Source organism: Zonotrichia leucophrys, chromosome 20 (genome assembly GCF_028769735.1).
Source record: "Zonotrichia leucophrys gambelii isolate GWCS_2022_RI chromosome 20, RI_Zleu_2.0, whole genome shotgun sequence".
Taxonomy (NCBI): Eukaryota; Metazoa; Chordata; class Aves; order Passeriformes; family Passerellidae; genus Zonotrichia; species Zonotrichia leucophrys.
Window position 1 is genome coordinate 317,789 of NC_088189.1, and position 26,312 is coordinate 344,100.

Below are 26,312 nucleotides of genomic sequence, written 5' to 3' on the forward strand. Positions count from 1 at the left end.
GCTGAGGTGCAGGGCTGGCTGAGGTGCAGGGATGGCTGAGGTGCAGGGCTGGCTGAGGTGCAGGGCTGGCTGAGGTGCAGGGTGGCAGTGCAGGGTGGCTGCAGTGCAGGTGGCTGAGGTGCAGGCTGGCTGAGGTGCAGGGATGGCTGAGGTGCAGGGATGGCTGCAGTGCAGGGCTGGCAGCAGTGCAGGGCTGGCAGAGGTGCAGGGCTGGCTGAGGTGCAGGGCTGGCTGAGGTGCAGGGCTGGCTGAGGTGCAGGGCTGGCTGAGGTGCAGGGCTGGCTGAGGTGCAGGGATGGCTGAGGTGCAGGGATGGCAGGAATGCAGGGCTGGCAGCAGCAGCTCCTGCCCACCCTGGCCCAGCTCCGTGGATAAACAGCTCCAGTGCCTCTCCTGCCAAGTGATTTTTCTTTTAATCTCATGACATTGCACAGCACTGTTTCGATATATTGTCTGTCCTTTTTTCACATTACAGAGCTTTTCTGGGCTGGAGCGCAAGTTCTGTGTGAGGCTGCTGGCAGTAAGAGGGTCAGAAGATACAGGTGGTCTAAGACTGGGATTTGAAGAAAATAGTGGGAATGAAAGGGAGAGCATTGTCTATACAGATCATGGTGAAATGCCTTGCTAATATCACATAAACACTTGTATAATTACTCACTTAGTAGTTACCTAATTATATTGCTAGCAGTGGGAGAATGCTTTACTATGTGTATTTATTGATTTTAGGGCATGCAGTGTTGAACTGGAAAAAATTATAGAGTTGAGACAGTGAATCAAATGAGGACCCCCCTGGGAAATCCACTAATAAGTACATTACTGGACAGCAGGAAAAGTGGCTGGAAGCCAGGCAGAATAAATAGAATCAGTCCCAAATGAAATTATTAAAAATAGGCAGAAGAAGGGAAAAGAAGTTCTATGCTGATGCTTGACTGGGAACTAAGCTACTATACAGACCAGTGCTGGTTTTCCAAGAATTTTCCTGTCCATTCGGCATCTATTTTTAGACTGTGGTTTCCTTCCTAAAACAAGCTATGCAGCAACATGCCAGTGGGAAAGTGCTGTGAGGTTAGTCCTGTCAGTCAGTACAGAGCACCTGGCCTCTGGGCAGATATCCAGAGAGCTTCTTGCCAAGGAAGTAGCTTGTACAAACTGTGAACTCCGTCCACCTGTTAGGCATTGTTTGCTCATGATTTATGTCTCGCACTACAGACGCATTCGCCACAATGAGCTATTTACAGCAGTTTAATAGTAATTCTTGTAATTGGCACTGAATCCACTGGCAAGCAGATGCATGCAGACACATGTATATCTTCTCCCTTGGTCTGCCTTCTCTCCCACTGGAAAGGCTTTCTTTCTTTGTTTGCCTGCAGCCAGCGACACTCACCGTGCAGCTACGCTCTGCAGCACAGCGCTGTGCTCAGTAGCAGCATTGCACCAGGCTGCGTTGCCTTGGAATTAGCCAAATGACTCACATCCTTCCCTCAGAAATCAGCTACTGTGATCCTAACATACTTTGAGGAAAAGAATATTTGAAAATAGTTGTGAGAATGATATCAACCCCATTACTCTTTCAGTGCATTTAGTTATTACCCAGCGATGTCAGTGTAAGGAGAGCACTGAGCAGGCCTAATTAGACTTTAGAACTGTCCGTCTCTGGTGGTTGAGACCTTATGTGGGCTGGGAGACGCTGAGGCATTATGCCATGTGCTGGGAAGCCCAGGTGCATTTGGTGTTCAGGTGAAAGGAGCCCTTGGCCATAACCAAACCTCAGCTAGGGGAGCGTGTCATCCACCAGCTCTGTGCTCTTCACCTGGCAGTTGGAGAGCTCACTGAAACTGAGGCCTGCTACTGACTCTGGGCTCTTTGAAATCCAAGCCATAACCTCAGTGTAGCCCTACACCTATGAATTCAGATACTACTCCATGATTTCAAAAATGGGGTTTTGCATGAGAGAAATTTTTAAAAAAATCTCTGTTAAACCATCTGTTCAATCTATTTTCTGAAAACTAGCCTGTATCCATTTGCTTCTCTCCTGAGAACTAATCCTGTCCCATGATATAAACCCTAAAATCAGAACTGATAATTTGGCTGACAATATGTGAAGAGCTCTGCTGCTTAATTAGTTCTGCAATGCTGCTGACAGTAATTACAGCCTCCTTTTGTGTCAATAACTAAGTCAGCAACTCTCAAAAAAGATTCAGGCCCTTATTTGTCTTTTAGTTATGTCACTTCTGCATCCCTGTAATTTCAGTGATAACAGTAGAATTACCCTTAATGAGCAGCAGTGTAAGTGAAAGGAGCATCCAGACGTGTACATTGGAGGTTGGGTTTGCAGTCACATTTCTTACTGGGAGCATATTTAGAAAATATGTGTCTAAAAATACAAGCACTGGTCAATTTTCCCTGGGAAAGACTACTAAACTGATGCTTTGCACAGATGTTCAGAACACTAGTGGTTTTGGGGACAAAAATTGCAGTTCTTAACAAATCAACACTAAAGGTCCATTGATGACATTTTAAGAGTTAGAGTCCTGCTGCTTGAGAAAAAGGAAGCAAAACTGCAGTCTAGAGAACTGAATGTGCTCCTGTATTCTCCATTAGCTGTGCCTATGTGGATTTGAAGGAGACCTTTGTGGCACTTCCATGAAGTGACGTCTGTGCACAGTGGTGGTTAATAGAGCGAGGAGGGTGTCAGCGGAGTAAACGCGGACACACGTCCTGCTGGCTTTGGAGCCCCCAACTGGATTTCAGCTGCGACGTGCTTTACCTAGGCAAAGGGTAAAGCGAGAAGATTCAATTAGGTATAAGGTTATTAACAGAGGGTTAATTTCTGTGACTGAAAATTTAATTTTTAGTGAGTCCTCATTAATATATGACTTTGGCTCTTTCAGACGTGCTTTCTCTCCATGCTTCGTTACAGGACTGTGGGAGAGTTAACAGGGATAATGCGAATGGCGAGATACTTAGGTTAGAAGCGTTATAAAACCCAACATTCCACCAAGGCGGCCTCCCGGGCAGTAATTTACAGCTTTTCTCCAGCACGACGGACCCCGCCCTCAGCCTCAGGCTCCGCCCACCGCCTCAGGCTCCGCCCTCCGCATCAGCCCCACCCTCCGACCCGCCCTCGTCTCCGCCCATCGTCCCGCCCTTATCCCCGCCCCTCGCCCCGCCCTTGGCCCAGCCTCTCGCTCCACCCCCTTCGCTCCACCCCCTTCGCTCCACCCCCCCGACTCCGCCCCTCGCTCCGCCCGCATCACGCGCAGCCGTGCGGGCGGGGCCAGGTCCGTGTCGAGTCACGTGACGGTGCCAACATGGCGGCGCCGTGGCGGCGGCGCGGCCGCTGAGGGAGGCGCGTCCCTTCCGGGTGGTGCCGCGGGCCCGAGCGCCCGCCCGGCTCTTGCCCCCGCCTCGTCATGCAGCCACCGACTCACGAGCAGGACGCCCGCACTAAGAGCATGTTCGTGTCGCGGGCCCTGGAGAAGATCCTGGCGGAGAAGGAGGCGAAGCGGCCCCCGCACGGGCAGCTGCGGAGAGCCTGCCAGGTGGCGCTGGGTGAGTCGGCCCGGCCTGGCCCGGCCCGCACAGGGCACGCGGGACGCGGCGGTGGAAGGGGCCCAGCCCTCCGGCACATGTGCCCTCCAGCTCGCGTCCCGGCAGGATGCGGGAGATCCTCTCGGGACCTTGGAGCGGAGGGAGAGTTCTCCCTCCGTTCAAATACGGACGTTCAAATACGAGGGAAAGACCCCCAGATACCTGTTTTAATAAGTTCTGGTCTCGATGTGAAACAGGAGGGTCTTGGCCTTGCCACTTCGGTTTTGAGAAAATTAATTGCAGCTTTTGGACTAGGAAACAAGAGTTTTTAAGGCCGTCGACTTACGGAGTCCCAGAGTTTCTCGGGATGTTAAATCTGACCTCTGATCTCCAGGTCGTGTTCGGACTGACTAAGGACTGTTAGCATTGTGGCCAAGTACACGTAATACCTGTGATGTTTTCAGAGCTGGCAGCGGTTTTTGTGAAGTTGGTGGGCTGGTCCTGAAATCTGCAAGTACAAGCTTATGTAAAGGTCTCTGTGATAAAAGTTCTGACAACATACGGTGTGTCACAGAGAGGGAAAAGATAAACTGAGGAGAATAGTAGAGCTCTGCAGGTGGAGTTCTCTGTGGCCCTTTCTTAATTTGCAAAAGTGACATTTCTCTTTCAGCGTTGGTTGCTTCCCATCAATAATTTCCTTTGAATTGGGAGCATTTAGTGTATCCAAGACAAGAAAAGACAGGTTGGGTATGTAAGGAGGCTGGGCAGGTGCAAGTTCTGTCTCAGGCAGAGTGAGCTTAAAGAACTGCTGTCATTTTTATCTTCCAGCAGTCTTTACTGCCAGAGATCTGTAGGAGCTACCTGTAGTGTAAACACATATGCCCCAGCAGTTAGAGACTGCTTTTCCTAATGAGTTCCTTTTCCTGATCTCTTCCCCAGCTGCCCCCACATGCACTGAACCCATTTACTGGGCTGAGAACCTGTTTTGCTGCTATATAAATATATCTAAAGGCTGAGAAAGGGAACTTCCCTGTAAGATGCCTGGTGAAGGCCGGTGCTTGCTGAGGCATTGCAGGCGGTGATTTTGGGAGGAGTGTTGTGCAGCAGGAGTGTTGGCACCTGCCACTTGGGTTATGGCTGTGCCTGCGAGTTCTAAGGTGCAGCCTGGGGAGGGGAGCTAATGCTTCTCGTGGTGGACAGAATAATCCTGCTTTGAAAAGGAGTCCGTGGGCTTTCCTGGACTAGCAGAGAGCAGCATAAAGAGATAACCTTATGTTGACCAACTGTTAGGGGCCTGAATGACTGTATGGGAGGATCTTTGTTACATTTGGTGAATATTACTTGATTATTTTAGGTTGCTAACAGGAATGGGGTTTCTTTTATTTACATGTGATTTTCCCTCTCAAACTTTATTCTATTTTGATTGAGCCTTTTTTTTTTTCTTTTCTCAAGTGAAAAAATCAGTCTTATTTCCATATACTTAATTTTAATTATGCATATACTTTGTATTAACCAGGACTATGACAGTTCCAAAAGTGTCAACTTAATTTTCAAGTTCTGTGCAATAGTAAATATGTGAGGAAATGTCGGAAGAATGTTACTGGCAGTCTGAAGAATTGAGGCCAAACTTTGTAACCTGCAGAAACTGTCAGGAATGAAAGAAGCTTCAATGCTGTGAATAATAATAAAAAGTCCAGTTAACACTGAATAAAATTAATTCTGTTTGAAAGAAATGTAGTTACTTTATGAAAGTGGTCATTGTGTCAGCTGTTGTCTGCTGCACTTTTCTCCAAGTAATACTTCAGATAATCCACTTCTACTTACTAAATCCCTTTTGCTGTGCAGTCTTCTCTATGCAGCGGTGTTTTTATTGGAGCCTTGTGGCATTGTGCCACTTATAAACCAGGCAACACAGGCATGGAGCATGTGTAGCTGATATCTGCTCCTGTGACGAGGGAATCTAAGATGATTTTTTTTTTCCAAATAGGGAGAAATGGGTGTATTCTACAGCTGCCTAATAGAAATGAACCAGTTTTTATGGCTTCTGCTATGGTGTTACTGCAGTAGTGTTTCTATTGCTTATCTATCCTTTACATTTGTTGTTTGGTGAGAGAGAAAGAAGCTTCTAACTGTGGGAATGATGCTCTTGTTTTCTTACATGAGTTCTGTATTAATTTGTACATGTAGCTCCTGAGAATTTAGATAAATTACTATGAAGTGTTGCTGTCTCTCTTGTGTAGTAAATATAGGTATTCTTTAATTCTAATTGTTTTAATTTTTCTTAATTTTTTAAAATTCTAATTGCTTTAATTTTTCTAAATTTAAATTCTTATTACCCTTTTTTTCCTTGTAATTCAGTCCTTTCACTGGTCTAATACTGATCAGTTTTGGACTACAAAATACACATGACTTTGTAGAAATCAGAAGTAACATAGGTGCATAAAGGACAGAAACACAAGTGTGGAGGAAAAGGAACAAAACACTTCACAGTGATGGGTTTTTTTTGTTTTCTGCCTCTTTCCATGGCCTCCTTTGAAATACACAGTGTTAATGTTAAGTAAGCAGAGTTTGAATAGATTCCTTCATTCAGTCTCTTGCTTCATCAGTAGGTGTAACGGTTGTCTCCTGTAGTTGTAATGCCAGTAAGTCCTGGGGGACTGGGAGAAATTGAGGGTTTTAAACAGAGAAGCTGTTCTGTTCTGCTCTGCTTTAGAAAACCCTGTTTTGAAGAAAGTTTGTTTTCGACAGACCATTTTATTGTATAAAAATAGTTGCATAATGAGCATTTTCATTTACATGAAGCTCCACGTACATATGTTTCTTAATAAACGTCCTGAAATTATCCTGAAAAATTTGCAGTGGAATACTGACAGTCTGTATCCCCACAGTTCATAATTGTGCATCTGGGTCACTCCCATAAACTATTACTCCTGCCCTACTGGGGCTGTTTTTAATGACATACTGTGCAGCCACCCCAGTTCTGCAGCCTTCTCTGATAGCCTGGGCAGCTCCACATACAGATCTTCAAGCTTTGTGAACAACAGAATTTGTTCAGTTAGCTTGTTAACAAGTTAAAATCTTTTCAGCCCTGCCTTCACTTAGGAATCTGGTTTTGTGTTTAGGAAGTCTCTGTGTATAAATGACAGATGTCCAAAGTAAGTTGTGTTTCTTTGGCCTCTTGTCCAGCGAATTCAGAGAGCGCTGGGGCAGAGAGCAGACTGCGGCTTGCCCCGGCCCTTTTCTGAAGGGCTCTGCACAGCCTTGTGTGATCCATACCTGCTGGGCTTTGCCTGGACTCCAGGGCAGGCTGGGCTTGGGCAATGTGGTTGGCTTTACTGTCCTGCGGGAGGGAAGTTCTGGCTGCTGCTCCACATGTTTGTGTTGGCCCTGCTGCCTGCTGCTCGGACCATGGCCCGTGTCCTTGTGCCAGCACAAGCCATTTTTTGCCCAAGGGCTTGCTTGCTGTCACTGACACAAACCTGACTCTAAGGCCACAGAGCAGGCATTGAGCTGCAGGCAGACAACAGATGTCTTCTGCTTTAATGTGTAGTTTTCAATACAAGTGAACTAAACCTATCCATCTGCTAGAGAAAGGCAGCTACCCAATGTCAGCTTTATCCTGCTTCTATGGCCAGAAACTCTGGAAGAAATTGCTGCAAGGCCATTCTTGTTCCAGGTCTGTTGCCTGGGAGGAATGCTGCTGGACTTAGATGGGCAGCGCAGGGGTTGAAGATGTTTCTGACTGAAGGAGGCGCCGTGGGAGAGACAGGGAGCTCTGGTACCTAAAGCACCAAGTGAAGGGTCAGCATTGTGCTGGCGTGACCAGATGTTGACCAGTACTGGGACTGTGTTCTGTAGCTGCCGGAGGGAGCTGAGCTGTGCCCTTACTGCTGTGACTGGAGGAAAACAGGACCAGTGGCGGGCGGTTTCTGGAAGCTGGCTGTGTCTGGTTAGGGCTTGGCAAGCTGTTCTTGGCAGCAGCCTTCAATTAGGCAACTGTTTCTGTTTCACTCACTTGTGATGGTCAGACCACCAATGAGTACTTCAGATGCAGAGGTTTTCAAACTGTTTTGGTGCAGGCAGTAGCACAACTATGCCTGCAGCTTCCTTTTGTCCTTTCATTTATTCTTTTCTGCCAGTATTATCTGTTAAAATACTGTTGTGGTGAAGATGTTTTCATATGGCTTTAGAAAAGCTTTTATTATAATAAAATTGTGGGGAACTTGGTCAGGCCTTGGTTAGATCTTTTTTGTTGCTGTTTATAGAGTACTTCTGAGAGTTAAACTGTTGTTGCTCTAATATGGGATATTATTCTTGCATTATTTTTCCAGTGCAAGATCTATGACAAGTATCAGTAAAGATGGGCATGATCATGTCTCCTTAAGACTATAGTCTTTATGAATCTTTCAATTCAACATGTTTTTTACTTTGCGAAACAACCAGTGTGGGGGGGAAATGATCTCCTTGAAAGGAAATGAAACTTAGTTGAAATTTTTGCATTAGAAAAATTTCTTCATTAAGAAAAAGCTCTGTATGCCTTAGTTCTACAGGGTGTCTGAAATACAGCATTAATTATGTTTTTGCTGACCCTGGAATCCTGCTGTACTTGGGATTGTAGCTATAGCTAAAATATGCCTTTCTCTGCCAAGACCTGGAGGCAGGACTAAGCGTTCCGAAGGTGTAAAGCTACCCAGAAGAGTCCATGTTTTAAGCAGCAGTTCCTGCATGCTATGGGAATGCGCTGTGCTAAGAGCAAGGCACATCAAAACACAATACATTGGGGCACAATTCATTGGTGGGTCACATACGTTCTCAGTAGCTCTTTGGATTACATGATGTTAAAGGTGGGGAAGGAAATTAAATCAAAAGGCCTGAATTGAAATTATGCTGAACTGAATTTCTGGCTAGTCACCTGATTGGTAGGCCAGCTGGATCCTGGAATTAAAAACACACTGGTTTAAGAAGTGATGCTGTGCAAGAATTACATTTTCTGTTTGGCACAGAAAACCTTGGTAATTTCTTACCAAGAGCCTCCATTCTGTTGTCTCCTCTCCTGTTGAGGCCTAAAGAATCAGGGGATGATTGTGCTGGCTTTGGGCTGTCACAGAGCTGCAAAGTTCCTACTGACTCTGAAGCCCCCAGGCCTCAGTGCTTGCACCTTTGAATAACTGGTGAAACTGTGATCTCTGAAGCCAAGGTGTTACAGGAATGGACTAGCAAATACTGAAGTGCAAAACTGGATTTAAACATCTTAGCTTTATTATTGTGTTATTGATATTGATAACTAAGGCTTGCATTTTTTTCTCTCTTCCAGATGAAATAAAAAATGAGCTGGAAAAGCAAAGGTAAATTATTAATTACTCTAAACAGAAGGGTGTGACAAGAACAAATGGAATAATTCTGGGGAAGTGTAAGAGTGTATATACATTATAGCAGTGAGTTTGTGAATACCCAGACCCACCTTTCTGCCAAGAACACGTGGCCTGGCCTGTGTGTTTCACTTACACAATGTTTGTGGCTGTGGGTACTCAAGCCGTAACTGCCTATGAATTTCACCAGGAAAAAATTGTGAAATTTCTAAAAGGTGCCGTTTTTTTGTTTCCTTTTACTGGACTCAATAGCCTGATAGGAAGTTATGGGGATCAGTACATACCCTCTGTTTGATAGCATGTACTCTTTATTACCTAGATCAAGAAGACCAATTGAAATATTGCTGCAATAAAAGTTTTAAAAAAGTTTTCCAGCACTGTGCTATAATTGAAAAAGAGCAACTGGGTCTCCAGATGTGTTTCTGTTTGCTTAGTGTTCTGCTTATGGGCACTGTTTAATCCATTTTGATTAACATGGGTAGATATATCAGTTGTGTAGGAGTTTTCCAATATTTCAGGTAGTGGGACAGTGTTGGTGTATAGCGAGGGAAGAGTTAAGCTGAAGAAGATATGAAAAAGATCAGATAGAATATAAATAAATGTAAAATGGGTTTTGTGTGATTTTTAAAGAAAATTGATCTTTGTTTAAGAAAGTATATGGAAGAAAGCTGCAGTACATTTGTATGCTGCTGTGCATTATTTAGCTTTAAATTCAAAAAAAGGAGAAAGTGTGGTTTACTGTGATATACATGCTTAGAAAAATTAATAATTCTTTGTATCTGACCTAGAGAAGGCACTGCTGCTCCACCAAAAGCAAATTTCATTGAAGCAGATAAATATTTCCTTCCATTTGAGCTGGCCTGCCAGTCAAAGTCTCCACGCATTGTCAGTACTTCCCTGGATTGTTTACAGGTGAGTGTTATGGATAAGCTTGGTCAGAGTGAGATGGAGAAAGCTGCAGTGACCAGATCTGGCATGCAGCTCCCGCAGCAAGGAGCGGCCCTGCCCCGGGTGACAGCAGGCAGGCCGTGTCCCCCGGGCTCACAGCAGGCAGGCCCTGCCTGGGGTCACACTCGGCCGGGCACTGGGCACAGCGAGGAGTGTGGCTGCCCTGCTGTAGCCCCTTTGCTGGGGCTGGGGCATCCTTACAACAGGCAGTAAAGGTGCTTCATCTGTCTTGCTCTACGAGGAGTGTTACTAAGGGGTTTCTTGTGGTGCTGACGTGACAGAGGAAGTCACACTCTGGTGTTTAAATTTTTTTTCTCTGGATATGTTATGAAGAAATGGCTCAAGTTGAAAAAGCTTTTCTGTCATACTAAAATCTCTTTTGTCCACATGTATGAGCAGTCAAAGTATTTGCTGACCAGACTGTAGATAGTGTTAAATTTGTACATTAAAACTGGTTAAGTGAGGTATGCTATCTAAACACACCTTTTTATGCTGCTAAACTGTGTTTTTCTTAACAATATATGGTCATCTAAGCTGCATTCTTTCTATGTAGAAACTCATTGCATATGGGCACATCACTGGCAATGCTCCGGACAGCGGAGCGCCCGGAAAACGGCTGATTGACCGAATAGTGGAAACCATTTGCAATTGCTTTCAGGGTCCTCAAACAGATGAAGGAGTACAACTGCAGATAATTAAGGTATTTTATTCAATTCATTTTGGTGCAACATTCATTTGCTTTCTCTCTTTCATTTTGTAACTGAAAAAAAAAAAGACAAAATATTACTGAGGGCTCATTTGCTCCATTTCTTACATTGTCCTATGTGTTGCTGCTTTCAGGGAGGCTTCCACCAGGGCAGAATTGGTGAGGAAAATGTACTTCCTGTTGGGAAAGCAGAATGTAAAGGAATATTTTAAAAATGTTTGTCCTTTCTGAGATAAACCATCTCTCAGACAAATTGGTGTTCCTCGTAGAGGCTCGCTATGCCTACTTCCATCAGGCCAGGGGATTGCTTTCAGCCCTGATAGCAGGCCCTGGAACTGGGATGCAGTGCCATGGAATGCTGTTCAAGCCTGTCTGCTCCCCTGGCCATTTTGCCAGTGTATTTTCTAAACAAGGCGTAGTAATATCCGTCAGTAGTGTGTATTCTGGTTCTGAAATCTTCTTGGGCTGCTGTAGCTGAGGTTGGAAGTTCATGAACCTTCTAGTAATCCAACTTGACATTAGTGTAGGCCTATTGGCGCTTGTGTGGAAATGAAGCTATGGAATTTAGTAAATGTTTTTGGAGGTGGAGTATCTCACTTGGTGGAAATTTAGTTTTGATAAGACCCTTTAAGAACAGCTCAGGAGAGAGCAGAGATGTGGAAGTCCTTTTGAACTTTCTTTGATTTGAAGTGTTGTTGCTTGTAAAGCCTGAAAAAAAAGATACCTGTGTTTAGTAGCAAACCCAGTGAGTATTTTGGAAGACATGTATGAGGAGCATTGCTGTCTACTTGCCTAGGTTTCATTTTTACTGTGTTATGGACTTTTCTAGGCTCTTCTCACTGCAGTAACATCTCCATATATAGAAATTCATGAAGGAACAATTCTTCAAACTGTTAGAACCTGCTACAACATCTATCTAGCCAGTAAAAATCTTATTAACCAGACAACTGCCAAAGCTACCCTTACACAGATGCTAAATGTAATTTTTACACGGATGGAAAACCAAGCTGTAAGTAGCTATTACTTTTTCTCATCTCAAATGTTTAGGCTTGAAAATGACTGAAAACTTTTTTACTATTATTGTTTTTAATGAATCTGTCATTGTAGTTGCATATCTGTTGATTCATCATGTTAGAAAACCTGTCAAATTGTGCAGTGAGGCAAAGTTGAAAATAAAAGGTGCCGTGCTCTGCTGATAACAAGATTTCGCACCATAGCTTCTGCCAAATGGCATTAGATAAACAAATGATGCTTTTCAAATAAACTTGAAGTGTATGTTTTTAATCTTACTGGCCAAGTGATTGTAGTTTCACTGTTTCATGCTAAGACTTGAGTTCACAAGGGAACATCAGTCATCATAGGCAGGATTTCCCTCAGTGTATTCTGTACTTAGATGAACCTTTCCATATGTGCTTTCCAAGTTGCAGGAGTCCAGAGAAGCAGAGCGAACGCAGAAGCCGCAGTCCCCCGCAGTGGCGGGGCCGCGGTCCCCAAGGCCGGGGCAGCGGCAGCACAGCTCCTGGGGAGGCAGGGCTGGCACCGCCGGCACCGTGCTGGCCAATGGGGAGCCCAGCGATGGGGAGCCTGGCCCTGCGGAGCCTGGCCCTGCGGAGCCCGGCCGCGGGGAGCTGCAGCAGGCCCCCACCATGCTGGCGGCAGGTGAGCACAACATGGGATCTGCTGCTTTCACTCACAGCCAGCTTGTTGGAAAGTGCTCTTTGAGGCGCCTTTGAGGAGCAGTGGTGGGATGACTGGCTCCCTTAGCTTTCCTCTGTAGACTACCAGAGTGTGCTGCCATCCTCAGCTTGTGTCTACACTATAACTGCTGCAGAAAGGTTCCTGTTCTCCCTAGAATTCCAGTTAAACCATGTGTACTTGATCTATAGAGGATTGTGGAATTTGACTTGAACAGGTTGACAAAAGGGAAGCAAAGGAAGAGAATTGTCATGGTATGTGGGATGTGACAGAGCTGCTCTCAGGTAATTGAAGTCCTGTGGTAAAAATGGTGCATATTATGAAGACCATATTATCAGCACATACTGCATCTTAATTAGAAATGTTTGTAACAGTTGATAAATAAAAATGGCAAAACGACTGCATTGAAAATATCAGTGGTTTGATTCAAACAGCATAACGAACATCAATGAGTATTTTTGAATGACTTCTCACAAATTATTTTCAAGGAAGGAAACTGATAAATGTTTATGCTTCTGCCTTTGTCATGTTTTTCCTTTTAGTCTTCTTCCTAAACAAAAATACTAAATTAAAAATTCTCTCTGTGTTTCATTAGAGGAAACGATTGATGGAGGAAAGGAAATGGTTCAAGGCATCTTGGAAGATGTGGTGGATTCAGCTGTGAAAGGTAGTAAAGTCTTCTAAACTAAAATAGTTGCATATATATTGATTACAGAAGCATGGAAGTAATTTTTGTGATTAAGTATCTTGACAAGAACACCTACTAAGGCAGCAAGCACAGGTTTTGATTGTATCACAATATTCTTTTGGTGATAGCTGAGAAACTTTCTAGTTTACCAGTGCTACTTCTCTGCCACTCGGTGGTAAAGCTTCACAAAGTCGTGGGATAGAAAACTCTTGCATGATTTTAATAATCTTTCCATTTTCCCCTTTAGTGGCTGAAGAAAAGCAGGTAGCAGAACCTGCCGAGGCTCTGCCTGCATTAGAGACTGCGGATACTCTTCTTTCTGGCTCTAGCAATGAAAATGTACAAACAAATGGGATTCCAGATGATGGGCAGTCTGTTTCCTCTGCTGATAATCTGGTAAATAATTGCACTGGATGCCAATATACATCTACGAAAGAAGAAATGTTTTTTATTGTGACAACTAATAGAGTGGGATTTGGCAGAAGAAAGGGACAGAAACTCTAATGTATGTGTCCTACTCAGATTCAAAAAGGAAACAGCAGCTGCAATTTAAGCATATATTGAAAATACCTGTCCTAAAATTTAATATATTAGTTGTATTTTAATACAGAATGCAGAGACAAAGGGTCAGAGACAGAGACAAAGGGTCAGTCAACATGTGTGAAAAGATCCAGATCCCTTGTAGTCCTGTTTAGGTTTAGTTTAAACTGTAGCTGATTCTCAGAGGAGCTGTGGAATCTCCTAATTGCTCTGTTTCTTTGTCTCACTGAGGGTCTTGTTGTGTTTCTTATTTTCAAGGAAACAGATGTATCTGGACATCAAGCTGCTGCCAGATTTTCCCATGTTCTACAAAAGGATGCCTTCCTTGTGTTCAGGTCATTGTGCAAGCTCTCCATGAAACCACTGGGGGAAGGACCACCAGATCCCAAGTAATGTGACAGGCTTTATTATTGTGTCCTCTCCTGGTAGCTTTTAGAGACAGTTAAGTTGCTGCTGTATAGTTAAGCAGGTGTTCAAAATCCACTTGTCAGGCCCTTGGTTTAGTTAGCTTGATGAATCTAGGATTGAAATACCTTTAAATTATTAAAAATTCAGTACTTGAGATTTTTGGTTTTTGTATAATAGGCTTATTAATCTTACCAGTTGGGGTGGCCTTGACTATAGTATTTGTGAAGCTTTTGGTGGGAGAGTGGGGAAGTGCTTAAGAAGCACTGAGCTGCATTTATTAGGCTAGTCTAAGGTGTTGATATTACTGAAAAAATTTGAAATTTGGATGGTAGAAGTTCAAAATTCACTTGGCTGATTTCCACCCTCTTGCCTCCTGCATTTAAATGAATCAAAATACTGTCATTTCTTCCTGATGTAGAAGAAATGCTACAATGCAAATGTTGAATGCAAGTATATACTAAGAAAATATAGAAATACATTTAATGTTGAATTTTTTCTAGATCACATGAATTGCGTTCCAAGGTTGTGTCTCTCCAGCTGCTTCTCTCAGTGCTGCAGAATGCTGGTCTGGTTTTCAGGACACATGAAATGTTCATCAATGCAATCAAGCAATATCTTTGTGTAGCATTATCTAAAAATGGAGTCTCTTCTGTTCCTGATGTGTTTGAGCTCTCTCTTGCCATCTTCCTCACACTGCTTTCAAATTTTAAGACCCATTTAAAAATGCAGATTGAGGTGAGACTTTTATTCTATAAGTTGCATATGCTCTGGTTCTCAAAATACTGTTCTCAAGTTAAAAAGACAGCTATAACTTCCATTTTAATTTTTAGTTTGGTTTGCTTACTAAACTAATACATTACTATTGTATCCAAATTCTAATATACATGAAATATTACTCTTGAAGAGAAATTACTGAACAGAAATTAATCTGTACATTTGATGTGGTTCTAATAAGTTTCAGATCATCAAGTCCTTAATCGTATTTATTTTGCAGGTGTTCTTCAAAGAGATCTTCCTGAATATTCTAGAGACTTCTTCAAGTTCCTTTGAACACAAGTGGATGGTGATTCAGACTTTAACTAGGATTTGTGCAGGTATTTTCACTGTGTAAAAGAATCACTTCTTCTGGCAGCAGATGAAAATTATTTTGAAAAGAAATGTCACATATCATGTTTAAGTATGAAAATTTGAATTTGATCCTAGAGTGCTTGGGTTAAATGTCTGTATTCATCTGCAGTGCCTGCTCCAGCTGGCTGATTCCTTTTAAAAATTTATTGCACAGAATCCTAATAATTCCATTTCCTTTTCTTTTCAGATGCCCAGTGTGTAGTGGATATTTATGTAAACTATGATTGTGATTTAAATGCTGCTAATATATTTGAACGTCTTGTAAATGATTTATCCAAAATTGCACAGGGACGAAGTGGGCATGAATTGGGAATGACACCTTTACAGGTAAGGAAAACAGCTTTGAAGATAAGGTACTATTGTTTCATAAACAGTGCTATCTTTGCATTGTTACAGATACTTCCAGAAGTTCATGTTTTCTGTAACTTACTGATGTTACTTACTTTTTATTAGTTTAATAATTTGCAATTGGATGCTGAAGCAGTGCCATTAATTACTCGGTGATTTTGCTGCCTGTTTGCACTGTGAGACCAGGCTGCTTCTGGTCTCTTTAGTTTGACTGGCAAGGGAGAGAGAGCCAAATGAGCCTTCCTCTTCCTCAGTTTAACTTCTGTCTTTCTGAAACTCATACACTAGTGGTACCGTCTGTGGGGTTTGCTTTACACAGACTTTATGCTATATCTCCACCATAAGCATTTTATTTTTAACATTGTACTTTTCCAGTCCTTAGAGAGAGACTATTGTAGAGACTGTTCAGCATGGGCTCAGCATGGTTTGTTGGTTTGATTTTTCTTTTTTTATTTTATTATTCTTCTTTGTGTTTTAGGAACTAAGCCTGAGGAAAAAAGGACTTGAATGTTTGGTTTCTATTTTAAAATGTATGGTAGAATGGAGCAAAGACCTTTATGTGAACCCCAATCATCAGACTAGCTTGGGTAAGATTGCTTCTGTATGGAGAGACTGGTTTATTTAATCAGTTCATTCTTGTGTTTGTTCACTGTTTAGAAGCTATTCAGAAGTGTGAGTGCCAGGTTTGTACCTTAACAATTTGTTTACACAAGTGAGGTGTTTTACAAACAGCTGTTAGTGCTGTTGCAGTAACTGATTCTCCAAGTGTCTGTTTTGAATAACCAGGTTCTGTGGATGAGATTTAGCCAGCCCCTTGTCTCCTACATCTCATGATGTAGAGCAAGACATGTGACCAGTCTTGGAGTTACTAAGTTGATGTACTGGAATTTCTCCATAGATGCTGCTGGTTTTCTGCCTTTTGTTGGATTATTTTAGACTTCCATCAATAGAGCATCTTCATGTAGTATAGTGCAGCCTGCCAAAAAGTATACATGGTAAAATAAGAATGTTAACTTGTAGATTTCGCTTAAAAGTTAAGTTCTGTAACTAAAAGCTCTTGACTGAACAAGGATAAGTTAAGTCTCACCTTGTTTGTAAATAGGTTCATATAAACCATCTGAACAGGAAATGGCTGAAGGTAAATGCCTGGACACTGGAGGGAGACGGAGTAGTGTCAGTTCCTTGGACTCCACTGTATCATCAGGAGTCGGAAGTGTTGGTACCCAGACTGCTGTCCCAGATGATCCAGAGCAATTTGAAGTCATCAAGCAACAAAAGGAAATAATTGAACATGGGATAGAACTGTAAGCCCAGTATGACAGGAAAACAAAAGTTCACTTTAAATAAAATGTATTGTTTCTTATGGTCTCACAGTCACACCTGCAGGGACACTTATAAATTGATGTTAATGCTGAAGACTGTTGCCTGCTGTTGTGAAAAACCAGTGCTGGAGGCTGTTGTAGTTAAAAGGAGTTTCATAAAATTCTGGGTGGAGTGGAAGGGGTTTTCTTTCCTCCTTTTTTTTCTTTCCAGCTTTCCTTTCTACTGGCTCAGCTCCACAAGAGTGTGTATGTCTAGAGAGAAGTTGGTTTGAGGATCACAGTTGTCTTGCAGCTCTTATATGATTTGTTGTCCTTTATTGAAATAGAGTTGGAAGAATTAAATCATTGTGCAGCTATGCTTTACTTCTCTTTCATTTATTTGAAGGTCTGCATGTCTGTAAATACTAGAGAAAAATCTTGAACAGCAACATTTTTAACATTTCATGTAGACTGTAAAATTTTTCATGTTCAAAAAGGTGAGTTTTGGGGTTTTTCAGCAATAACTTGTAAGGTTATCAGCAACTCAGTGTACCTTATGAGGTGGAGCCTATGGTGTGATACAAGTAATAGATTTGTTGCACATTCTTTAACTTTTTTCCTAACTAGAAAGAAAAGATATGGAGCTACAGCACAGAATCTTTGATTTATGAGGACTCTGTAAAACTCAAATTTTATAGGCTGTTATATTTTTAATTGTATGTCAGTTTCCCCATGTTTTTGTCTGAATAGGTTTAATAAAAAGCCGAAGAGAGGAATACAGTATCTACAGGAGCAGGGAATGCTTGGCACTACAACAGAGGACCTGGCACAATTCTTGCACCAAGAGGAACGCCTCTGCTCTGTAAGATTACATGCAGCACATTTGTACCTTTGCCCCTGTACCTTTGGCCCTGCCCCTGGTTGCTCTGTGCCCCTGCTCTGGAGTTCATATCTTAGAGAAATGAATTTGCAAGGCTCCTCATGGACACACCTAATGCTACAGCTACCTGCTGTTTACTGAGAAGCCTGGGACAGCAAGTACTATGTTATAGTAAAGTGCTGGAGGGTTCCCCATCAATGGAATGTGCATTTTGTCTGTTCCTGGAGGCTGGAGGGAAAAAGAGCAGTGTCAGTTGCTGGCAGTCCCTTGCCAGCAAGGGAGGATCGTGTGCTGCAGTGGCAAAGCATTCTTTGCTGCGTGTGCAGCTGGGCACAGTTCAGCTTTCCTTGGCACTGCAGTAATGCAGATCTTGCCTTTGGCAGTGAGGAGGCAGGAATATGCAGACTGAGGACGCATATCTGGGACCCCTGTCCCTCCCTGGGCCGCTCTGCCCACGCGGCAGCGTGTCAGATTTACAGAGCTGGCAGCTGTGCAGCTCTTGGCATAGAAACCCTCTTGCAGAGCTGGCACCTGGATTGCACAGTAATAACTGTCTCTTGTGTTTTTTAGACTCAAGTAGGGGAATTTCTTGGGGAAAGCAGCAAGTTTAACAAGGAAGTGATGTATGCCTATGTAGACCAGCTTGATTTCTGTGGAAAAGACTTTGTCTCTGCTCTGCGTATATTTCTGGAAGGTTTCCGTCTGCCAGGTGAAGCCCAGAAGATTGATAGATTAATGGAGAAGTTTGCTGCTAGATATATTGAATGCAACCAACGGTAATTCAAACCCTTTCTATCAGATCAGTGCCCAAAGAACATTCCGTGGCTGTACTGTTGTGTGGCTCTTAGGGGCAGGGGACTGATTAAGCCCATACCAGGCCAGGAACTTTTGCAGGCTTGTGTGAGGAGGAGATCTTGCTGTTGATATTGGATAGGAAGGATACTGATGCTGTCATTTCTTTAAATCCCAAGTACTTGCTGAAAGGAATTACTGGAAAAGGAAAGCCCTAAGTACATTAAAATCGAACAGCTAATACAGAGACAATTTTAGACAAATGTAGATCAGTCAATGTATTAAGCAGTAGAAATGGCTAGAATTAAAAAAAATCATGACAAAAACAACTAATAGCATGTTACAGTGCTGTTGCTTGCCTGTTAGATGTGGAACAAAATGTCTATGTGCTATTTGATACCAAATAGGCAAAGCTGCTGTTGTTCCTAGTGCAATCAACACTGAAGTTTAGTCAGGCTTAATTAGTTCCCTTTCCTTAGTCCAGTTGGTGTGTCAGTGGGTTGGTTTTATATCAATCTTTATGAAACTCTGTGAGTAAAAAATAAGTCATTTAACTTTTTTAATATTATACATTACTGTTCTTTGGGTAATCGGTAGGGAATGTACTTGAAAATCTCAGTCTAGTTTTCAATATTGCAAAGATGATGCACTTCCCCACCCATTTTATTAGTGTTTTAAACTGCTTGGGGTTTGATGCATTTCTAATGGTTAGCTTCAGGCTTTGTTGGCTCTTTGGTTGAGTCCATAGCACTTCTGGGTATTTTTCTTGCATATGGAACTAGAGCTAATGGATTGAGGAATTGGGAGTCTATAAACCTGTTTTGTTTTTTCCTCCCTCAGGCAAACACTATTTGCTAGTGCAGACACTGCCTATGTTTTGGCATACTCCATTATAATGCTGACTACAGACTTGCACAGTCCACAGGTAAAAGTTTAAAAAATCCAGACTTACAGGACTACAAAGGTCCCTGGAGCTTGCATTCAAAATCTGACATCCAACTTATTCCTTCTTACAGGTAAAAAATAAAATGACAAAGGAGCAATACATTAAAATGAATCGAGGAATCAATGACAGTAAAGACCTGCCAGAAGAGTATTTATCCACAATCTATGAAGAAATAGAAGGAAAGAAGATTGCGATGAAAGAGACAAAAGAATATGCAATTACAACCAAGTGTAGTAAACCAAGTAAGAAGGAACTAGAAACTGGGAAGACCACAGTGCTCTTGCACTGTGGCAGGAGCTAAGGGATGGCACAGTGGTGTGCAGAGTCCTTGTGAAAATGTCTTGGGGCAATACCTAAAGGACATTTGGAATGGTTGATAGAGGTATATGGAACCAAACCGGCTCAGTTACAATTTAACGCTCCCTTCTGTGGTGGGAGGAGCTGTGTAGGTGCCTCTGGCACCACTGCAGAGCAGCACTAGAAACCAGATCTCTTGGGGTTTTTAAACATGAGTGTGAGGAGTAACTCCAGAGGAAAATTACTTTGAAATTAACTTGTTTTTGTGTGCTAGACTATGAGCGAGGGCTTGATTTGGGCTGGTTTTTTGTCTTCCTCCATAGCTCAGTGGCTGGGAGGTGTCATAGTCCTTATGATAGTGTTTGAAAACCAGAGAGATTGGAGAGTTTGTCATAATCTGTAGTCACCTCTCCTTATACAGACCAAATGAGGGCTTCTTTGTGTAGCATGCAGTAGAAACCAGTATCCCTAGCTGTACCCTACTTTTACTCAGAATAGCTGGTACTAATTTAATTCAAATTTGTGAATTCTGAATCTTCAGCATAGTGGTTTTCCCAGTATTTTTATGCTGTTTGCAGGTTTTCTCAATCAAAATAGGAACAAAATTAATTTGCTTGAAAATGGAAGTTGCATCCTGTAGTATAAGGGTAAAGAAGCACTAAGTTATTCATTTATTTACCATTGTGGTGAGGACTTGTTTTGTTTTGGGGATGTGAGCTTAAGAAGACATAGGGTTTTCCATCCACTTTTACAGGCAGAATGACTTAATAGAGTATGCACCTCTAACGTGGAGCAATTATATAATAGCATGTGTTATATAGTAAAGGGCTGAATTAGTTATTTTGCACAGAATAAAGTCTTAAGTTTAGGTATGGTTTTTAGTGCTGGATTTCCTTACTTGCAGCTTGGGGCAGCCTCCTGACCTCTAAGATTTTGCAAGATTTCTGTCTTTAGATTTTATTTGCAATACCTTTATTTAACATTTTGTGATGCTCAGTGTGAAGAGAAGGAATATGCTGTTGTAAGAAAAGCAAGCAATGTCTGTGTGTGGTGTTCCCCTTAGGTGTAGCTAATGAGAAGCAGCGGAGGTTGTTGTACAACTTGGAAATGGAACAAATGGCAAAGACAGCCAAAGCCCTCATGGAGGCAGTGAGCCATGCAAAGGCACCTTTCACCAGTGCCACTCACCTGGATCATGTCAGACCCATGTTCAAAGTGAGTGTCAGGTTCTCACTGTGTCTTTGTTGTGAAGAGTTTAAAGCATGGGAAAAAAAGTGGAAAATTACTTTGAAAAGTTTGCTAATGGAACACATGGATTCTTTGGATATATTTGGCTTCAGTAACCAGTGTTTTGGGCTAAAGCTGTAAGAGACCTCTGAATTTAGTTTCTTCCTCTGTGTAGCTTGTCTGGACTCCACTGCTGGCAGCTTACAGTGTTGGCTTGCAGAACTGTGATGACCCAGAAGTTGCGTCGCTGTGTTTGGAAGGAATACGCTGTGCCATCAGAATAGCCTGTATCTTTGGAATGCAGGTTGGTGCCAGACTTAGCCTGGGACTCGCTGAGGGCCATGTGGGCTCTGGGAGGCAGGTGGAGAATTACAAACAGCTTATACATAGAAGATGAAGTGTCTCATCCGCTTCCTTGAAATGGTAAAAGGTCTTGATGTAATCAAGCATTTCTTCAACTCTGCTTTTCTTGCTGAATCTTCTATTAAGAGTGTTTACTGACTGGCATCCTACTCTTGTTCAGCTGGAAAGTGCTCTGACAGTGCCAGCTATCCATAGAAGAAAAATTTGTAGGCAAGTTGCTTTCTCTGGTTCTTTGGGGACTTGATTTTTGTGCTTGTTTCTCTCTCTTGTAGCTTGAACGAGACGCTTATGTACAGGCCCTTGCTCGTTTTTCCTTGTTGACTGCCAGTTCCAGCATTACAGAAATGAAACAGAAGAACATTGATACCATTAAGACACTCATTACAGTTGCTCACACAGATGGCAACTATCTTGGCAATTCTTGGCATGAGGTAAATCTTTATTAGTTTAAATAGTGAACATGGTGTCGTATTTTTTCTTCTACTATCAGCTCTCAGAACTTGCTCAAAAATGTGAAAAAAGTGCATTATATTGTTAAGTTTTTGTGGGTTTTTTTCTAATATGTAGATAAAAATAATGCACTGCATTTTTTTTTGAAGACCCTGTGGAAACTGTGTGACAATATTGTAATTTTTATGGCTGCATTTGATATAGGATTTAAATTATATTAAAAAATCTCATTTGGCTTCAGAAAATTTCTCATATAAACTATTGTATCCTTATTCATGGAAACAAAAATATTCTAGCTTACAGGTTCAGACTTGTCTGTGCAATGTTTGGCAACATTTACATCATAAGCACATGAAAAATTAGGGCTAAAATACTTTGGTGGATGATTAGTGAAAATGAGCTATCAGGATTATATGCATGTTCTTAATGCCTATTTTCCAGGAGCAATTTTATCAGCTCTAAATCTGTGCTGCTGCATTATATCCTCTGGCTCTAGTCATGGATTGCATGATATGAGCCAAAATGTGCTAGAGCTCACAGATGCCTCACACCTGGCTCACAGCACACTCTCCTGAGTGCTTGTGCCAGCCAGGGGATGTGGCTGTGGGAGAGGAAGAAGGAGGCAAGTGCAGCTTTGGCATTTAAACGCTCTAGGTTGGAATGTTGTTACTCAAGTGGTGATAGCTGCAATGTTTCAGTCTTTTCATCTCTAGGACAATGAAGTCTCTAGAAGATCAGCTCCAATTTGTTTATAGTCTTGAAAGTTAATGGTGTAAAAATAATGAAAAGGTATCCTTTAGTAGTTAGAGATCCAAGTTAGATTTTGGAGCACTGTTTATTTTATTCTTGTATTGGAATGATTTATGGTGGCTGATAGTATTGAATGCAATCAACTTAATTTTCAGTTTTATTAGTAATGTTTTAGCTCCATCAAAGCTCTTATAACAGCCAAAGCTGTTTGAAAGGTTGGAGAACCTAGAAAGGTCATAAATATTAAATACAAATATATGTTAAGAGTAAAAAGATGGTGGTGTGCAGAAACACAATGTTAAATTTCTTTTGGTTTCAGATCTTGAAATGTATTAGCCAGCTGGAACTGGCACAGCTCATAGGAACTGGCGTGAAAACGCGGTATTTGTCTGGCTCTGGGCGTGAGAAGGAAGGCAGCATTAAGAGTTATGCGTCTGCAGGAGAAGAGTTTATGAGCCTGGGATTCGGTAAGATTATTAATCCCAAACTTCACGAAGATGCACATACAAGTGCAGTAAGGATGTTAAAGAATCCTCAGTATTATAACATACTTGAATACATTTACTTGCTTCCAGGGAAAGCTATATTGGATTAATGAAATTGTGTATTCCGATATGTGTTTATAATTACCAAATCTGTTGTAACTTTAGAATTGGGTTAAGCTATTTAATAACTACTCCACATTATTTGTTGGAATATGTTGTTGTCAAAACTGTTTTGCTGTACGAACTCATGGTTTTGTTAAAAGTATTAATTAATGAAAAGAAAAGCCATTTATTTTTAGGAATTAATAGATGTTTCAATTAGTTTTCCAAAGGAATTTCTTATCTTTACATGTTGGGTTTTCTGTTCCAGTTTGTATTGTTTCTGCAGTGTGTACAAGAAACAAATCTTAGATTTTTGTCTTAAATTGGAGGGACAAGGCAAGTTGGATTAATTTTTGTAAAACCATTAAGGATACAAATTAATTTTTTAAAACTTTGGAATGGATGCTATAATGGTGATTACAATGAATACAGAACTGTGTTCAGCATTAACTATTTGTAGCTAACTTAGAGTTCATCTTTTAAAATAGTATTTTATCTGTTCCAATTTTATTAACAATATCATATCACCTTAATCTAATAAATATGATGTTTAGCTGTGTAATAATCTGGCAAAGGCACTTTCTGCTCCATATAAATTACATGGTAGCTAGAAGCAGTAGTCACTTCTCTTTGTCTACTTGCTTGATGTTGGAGTCAATATAAAGTCATTATTTCCTAATGGCAAATACTGTTTTTTAATGAATTTATGGCAGGGAACCTCGTTGGGAGTGGGGCTGACAAACGGCACATGGCGAGCATCCAGGAGTCTGTGGGAGAGACCAGCTCGCAGAGTGTGGTGGTAGCAGTAGACAGGTACTGACAGTGTCACCTCTGCACTCTTACCTCAGTCATCATCTTTGTCATCTGCCCTGCTGAAATGTTGTCTAAGGACATCCTTCTCTCCTAAACTATGTGTTGGAATGGGAGTTCTTAGTGACTACTGGTGCAATGGTGCAAGTCTGCGCAACCATATATTCAGACTTGCAATGTTTATTCTAACCATGAACATGTCTCTTACCACATCAAAGTCCAGGACATTTGGGAATGTTCTCTGCTTTATCAGTGTTCTATATGGACCACTATCAGCAGTCTGAACTCCTCTCAAGATCAAACAGCTGAAGGGCAAAAAGGGACAAGAGTGCATCCATAGTCTTTCTCCTGTCTGTTTTGACCGCCACAGCTGACCATATTCTTAGGGGATATAAAGATCAAAGGTGGCTGATAACCAGTAAAGTCTTGTAGCAGAGCTTTCTGTCTCTTTATTGTCCCCATGAAATTTAACACGCTGTCACCCAAATGAGTGTTCCAGTTTAACTTGGCCTGGGTAAACTTGTGAGCCTGTGCCTGTTGCTGCAGTGGGGTAGGAGCATGGTAGACTGTGACTTGGTGCAGGAAAGAGGATGCTTAGACTAAGGAGAGATGCATGTACTGCTGCCAAGGAGCAAGAATACAAGAGGTGCAGAGTTCATGGCATGGAGGACTGTGAAGTATGTCCAGATGTGCTGGCCTTTTGCTGCAGCTCTGAGCTCTAACCGATTCTTGCGGATGTGCAGCTGAAACTCCAACTCCTGTATTTGTTGTAGGATATTCACGGGCTCCACGAGGCTGGACGGGAATGCCATAGGTGCGTATGGTGGGTTCCAGGGCCCCTGGCACAGGAGCAGCCTGGCTCACAGCAGGCTTCTCCCGTGCAGTTGACTTTGTGCGGTGGCTGTGCGCTGTGTCCATGGACGAGCTGGCGTCGCCGCACCACCCGCGCATGTTCAGCCTGCAGAAGATCGTGGAGATCTCCTATTACAACATGAACCGCATCAGGCTGCAGTGGTCGAGGATTTGGCATGTGATTGGAGATCACTTCAATAAGGTACTCTTTAAACTAACGTTACACAATATGCATAAATAGTGGGACTTCTTTAATCAGCTTTCTGTGTTGTTAGTGGCTTGAATTCTGATATTGAAAAAAATTCCATTCGAGGCACCTAAAAGAAGCACCTACTTAAAAATCTAAAGTGTACAAATATAAATGTTTATAGGAATGATCTTTAATTATATAATCTTCATTATATAATTTGGTATTTTTGTAATTTTTCTTTGTCTTTTCCTTCAGATAAAATGCCAAGTTAGTTTTCCTCTGAAATGTACACAAGTGATCCTTGAACAACAGTTGTTTTCCTTGGGAAATTGAATCATGTTAGGATGAGATTTTTAACCAAAGATTCTATTTATTTTATTGTACTGTGTTTTAATTTTAGCATCTAGCTGGCTATTACAATTTGCTTGATGCATTCAAAATCCATGGGTCTGTTTAGATGGATGAAATGACACAAAGCCCCCTTTAACAAGAACCCCTTCTTTCCCAAGCATCAGAATTCTAGAATGTGCTAGCAGTGTTTAGTGGGCTGAGATGGAACTTGAGTGACGAATTTGTTACTCATATAAATGACACATTAATTGATAAGTGTTTGAAAATATGCTTTTCTTCTAGGTTGGGTGTAACCCTAATGAAGATGTTGCCATCTTTGCTGTAGACTCATTAAGGCAGCTGTCAATGAAATTTCTTGAGAAGGGAGAGTTAGCCAACTTCCGCTTCCAGAAAGACTTCCTAAGGCCTTTTGAGCATATTATGAAGAAAAACAGGTGTGAGGCACTGCAATTTCTGCTTTAGCTTTAGTCCCACTTAAGGATGTCACTTGGTATGGGTCATGGTCATGTACAGGGAAGTGGGGGAGTTACTTTGTGCCGTTGTAAAGTAGTCTTGCATTCCTTTCTCTTCTTTTTTTTTCTTAAGATCTCCGACTATTCGAGACATGGTGATCCGCTGTATTGCTCAGATGGTGAACTCTCAAGCGGGTAACATTCGTTCTGGCTGGAAAAATATTTTTGCTGTCTTTCATCAAGCAGCATCAGACCATGATGGGAATATCGTAGAGCTGGCCTTTCAGACTACAGCACACATAGTTAGTAAGTAATGCTTGACAGATGCATGCACCCAAATTGGCCTGTCTGCTCTGAGTTGGCTTCAAAAGGCTCATCTGAATAAGGCTTTTGTATTTCCAGGCAAATAAACACACAACCTTGCAGCCACACTGTTTAAGCTCTGCAGCTGAGTCATACCCTTTAAGTCTCCGGAATGCTATGGATAGGACAAACTAGATACAGCTATGCTGCTGTACAACTCAGGAATGTGGTTGGTGAGGTGGGATAGGGAAGAATGCAGGAGAGGGCAAAGAACCATATTTAATGTAGAAGATCTGGCTCTTTTGTGTTTGTCTGTTCTATAGCATATGCCATGGGTGACGTGCCTAGATTGATGCAGTTTATCTATGGATTTTAATATCAGTAATTTTTTAAAAGTGTA

At 41.9% G+C, this 26,312-nt stretch overlaps 1 protein-coding gene across 2 annotated transcripts in view; it reads left to right on the forward strand.

The window, feature by feature from the left end:
* The first annotated feature begins 3,307 nt into the window (after positions 1-3,307).
* ARFGEF2 (ADP ribosylation factor guanine nucleotide exchange factor 2) overlaps positions 3,308-26,312 on the forward strand; it is a 34,541-nt gene continuing 11,536 nt past the window's right edge. Inside the window, exons 1-27 of one of the 2 annotated variants that reach the window (XM_064729630.1) lie at positions 3,308-3,552; positions 8,846-8,876; positions 9,689-9,812; positions 10,402-10,548; positions 11,384-11,563; positions 11,976-12,213; positions 12,845-12,916; positions 13,185-13,333; positions 13,736-13,866; positions 14,386-14,620; positions 14,880-14,979; positions 15,201-15,340; positions 15,840-15,948; positions 16,464-16,665; positions 17,413-17,524; positions 18,113-18,318; positions 19,175-19,259; positions 19,351-19,522; positions 20,641-20,792; positions 20,980-21,108; positions 21,440-21,598; positions 22,687-22,834; positions 23,668-23,767; positions 24,538-24,578; positions 24,649-24,818; positions 25,440-25,591; positions 25,743-25,915. In XM_064729630.1, the coding sequence (XP_064585700.1) occupies positions 3,414-3,552; positions 8,846-8,876; positions 9,689-9,812; positions 10,402-10,548; positions 11,384-11,563; positions 11,976-12,213; positions 12,845-12,916; positions 13,185-13,333; positions 13,736-13,866; positions 14,386-14,620; positions 14,880-14,979; positions 15,201-15,340; positions 15,840-15,948; positions 16,464-16,665; positions 17,413-17,524; positions 18,113-18,318; positions 19,175-19,259; positions 19,351-19,522; positions 20,641-20,792; positions 20,980-21,108; positions 21,440-21,598; positions 22,687-22,834; positions 23,668-23,767; positions 24,538-24,578; positions 24,649-24,818; positions 25,440-25,591; positions 25,743-25,915 (3,796 nt within the window). In that variant the 5' untranslated portion in view covers positions 3,308-3,413. The remainder of the gene's footprint in view (positions 3,553-8,845; positions 8,877-9,688; positions 9,813-10,401; positions 10,549-11,383; positions 11,564-11,975; positions 12,214-12,844; positions 12,917-13,184; positions 13,334-13,735; positions 13,867-14,385; positions 14,621-14,879; positions 14,980-15,200; positions 15,341-15,839; positions 15,949-16,463; positions 16,666-17,412; positions 17,525-18,112; positions 18,319-19,174; positions 19,260-19,350; positions 19,523-20,640; positions 20,793-20,979; positions 21,109-21,439; positions 21,599-22,686; positions 22,835-23,667; positions 23,768-24,537; positions 24,579-24,648; positions 24,819-25,439; positions 25,592-25,742; positions 25,916-26,312) is intronic. The other variant, XM_064729631.1, reaches the window with a different exon arrangement.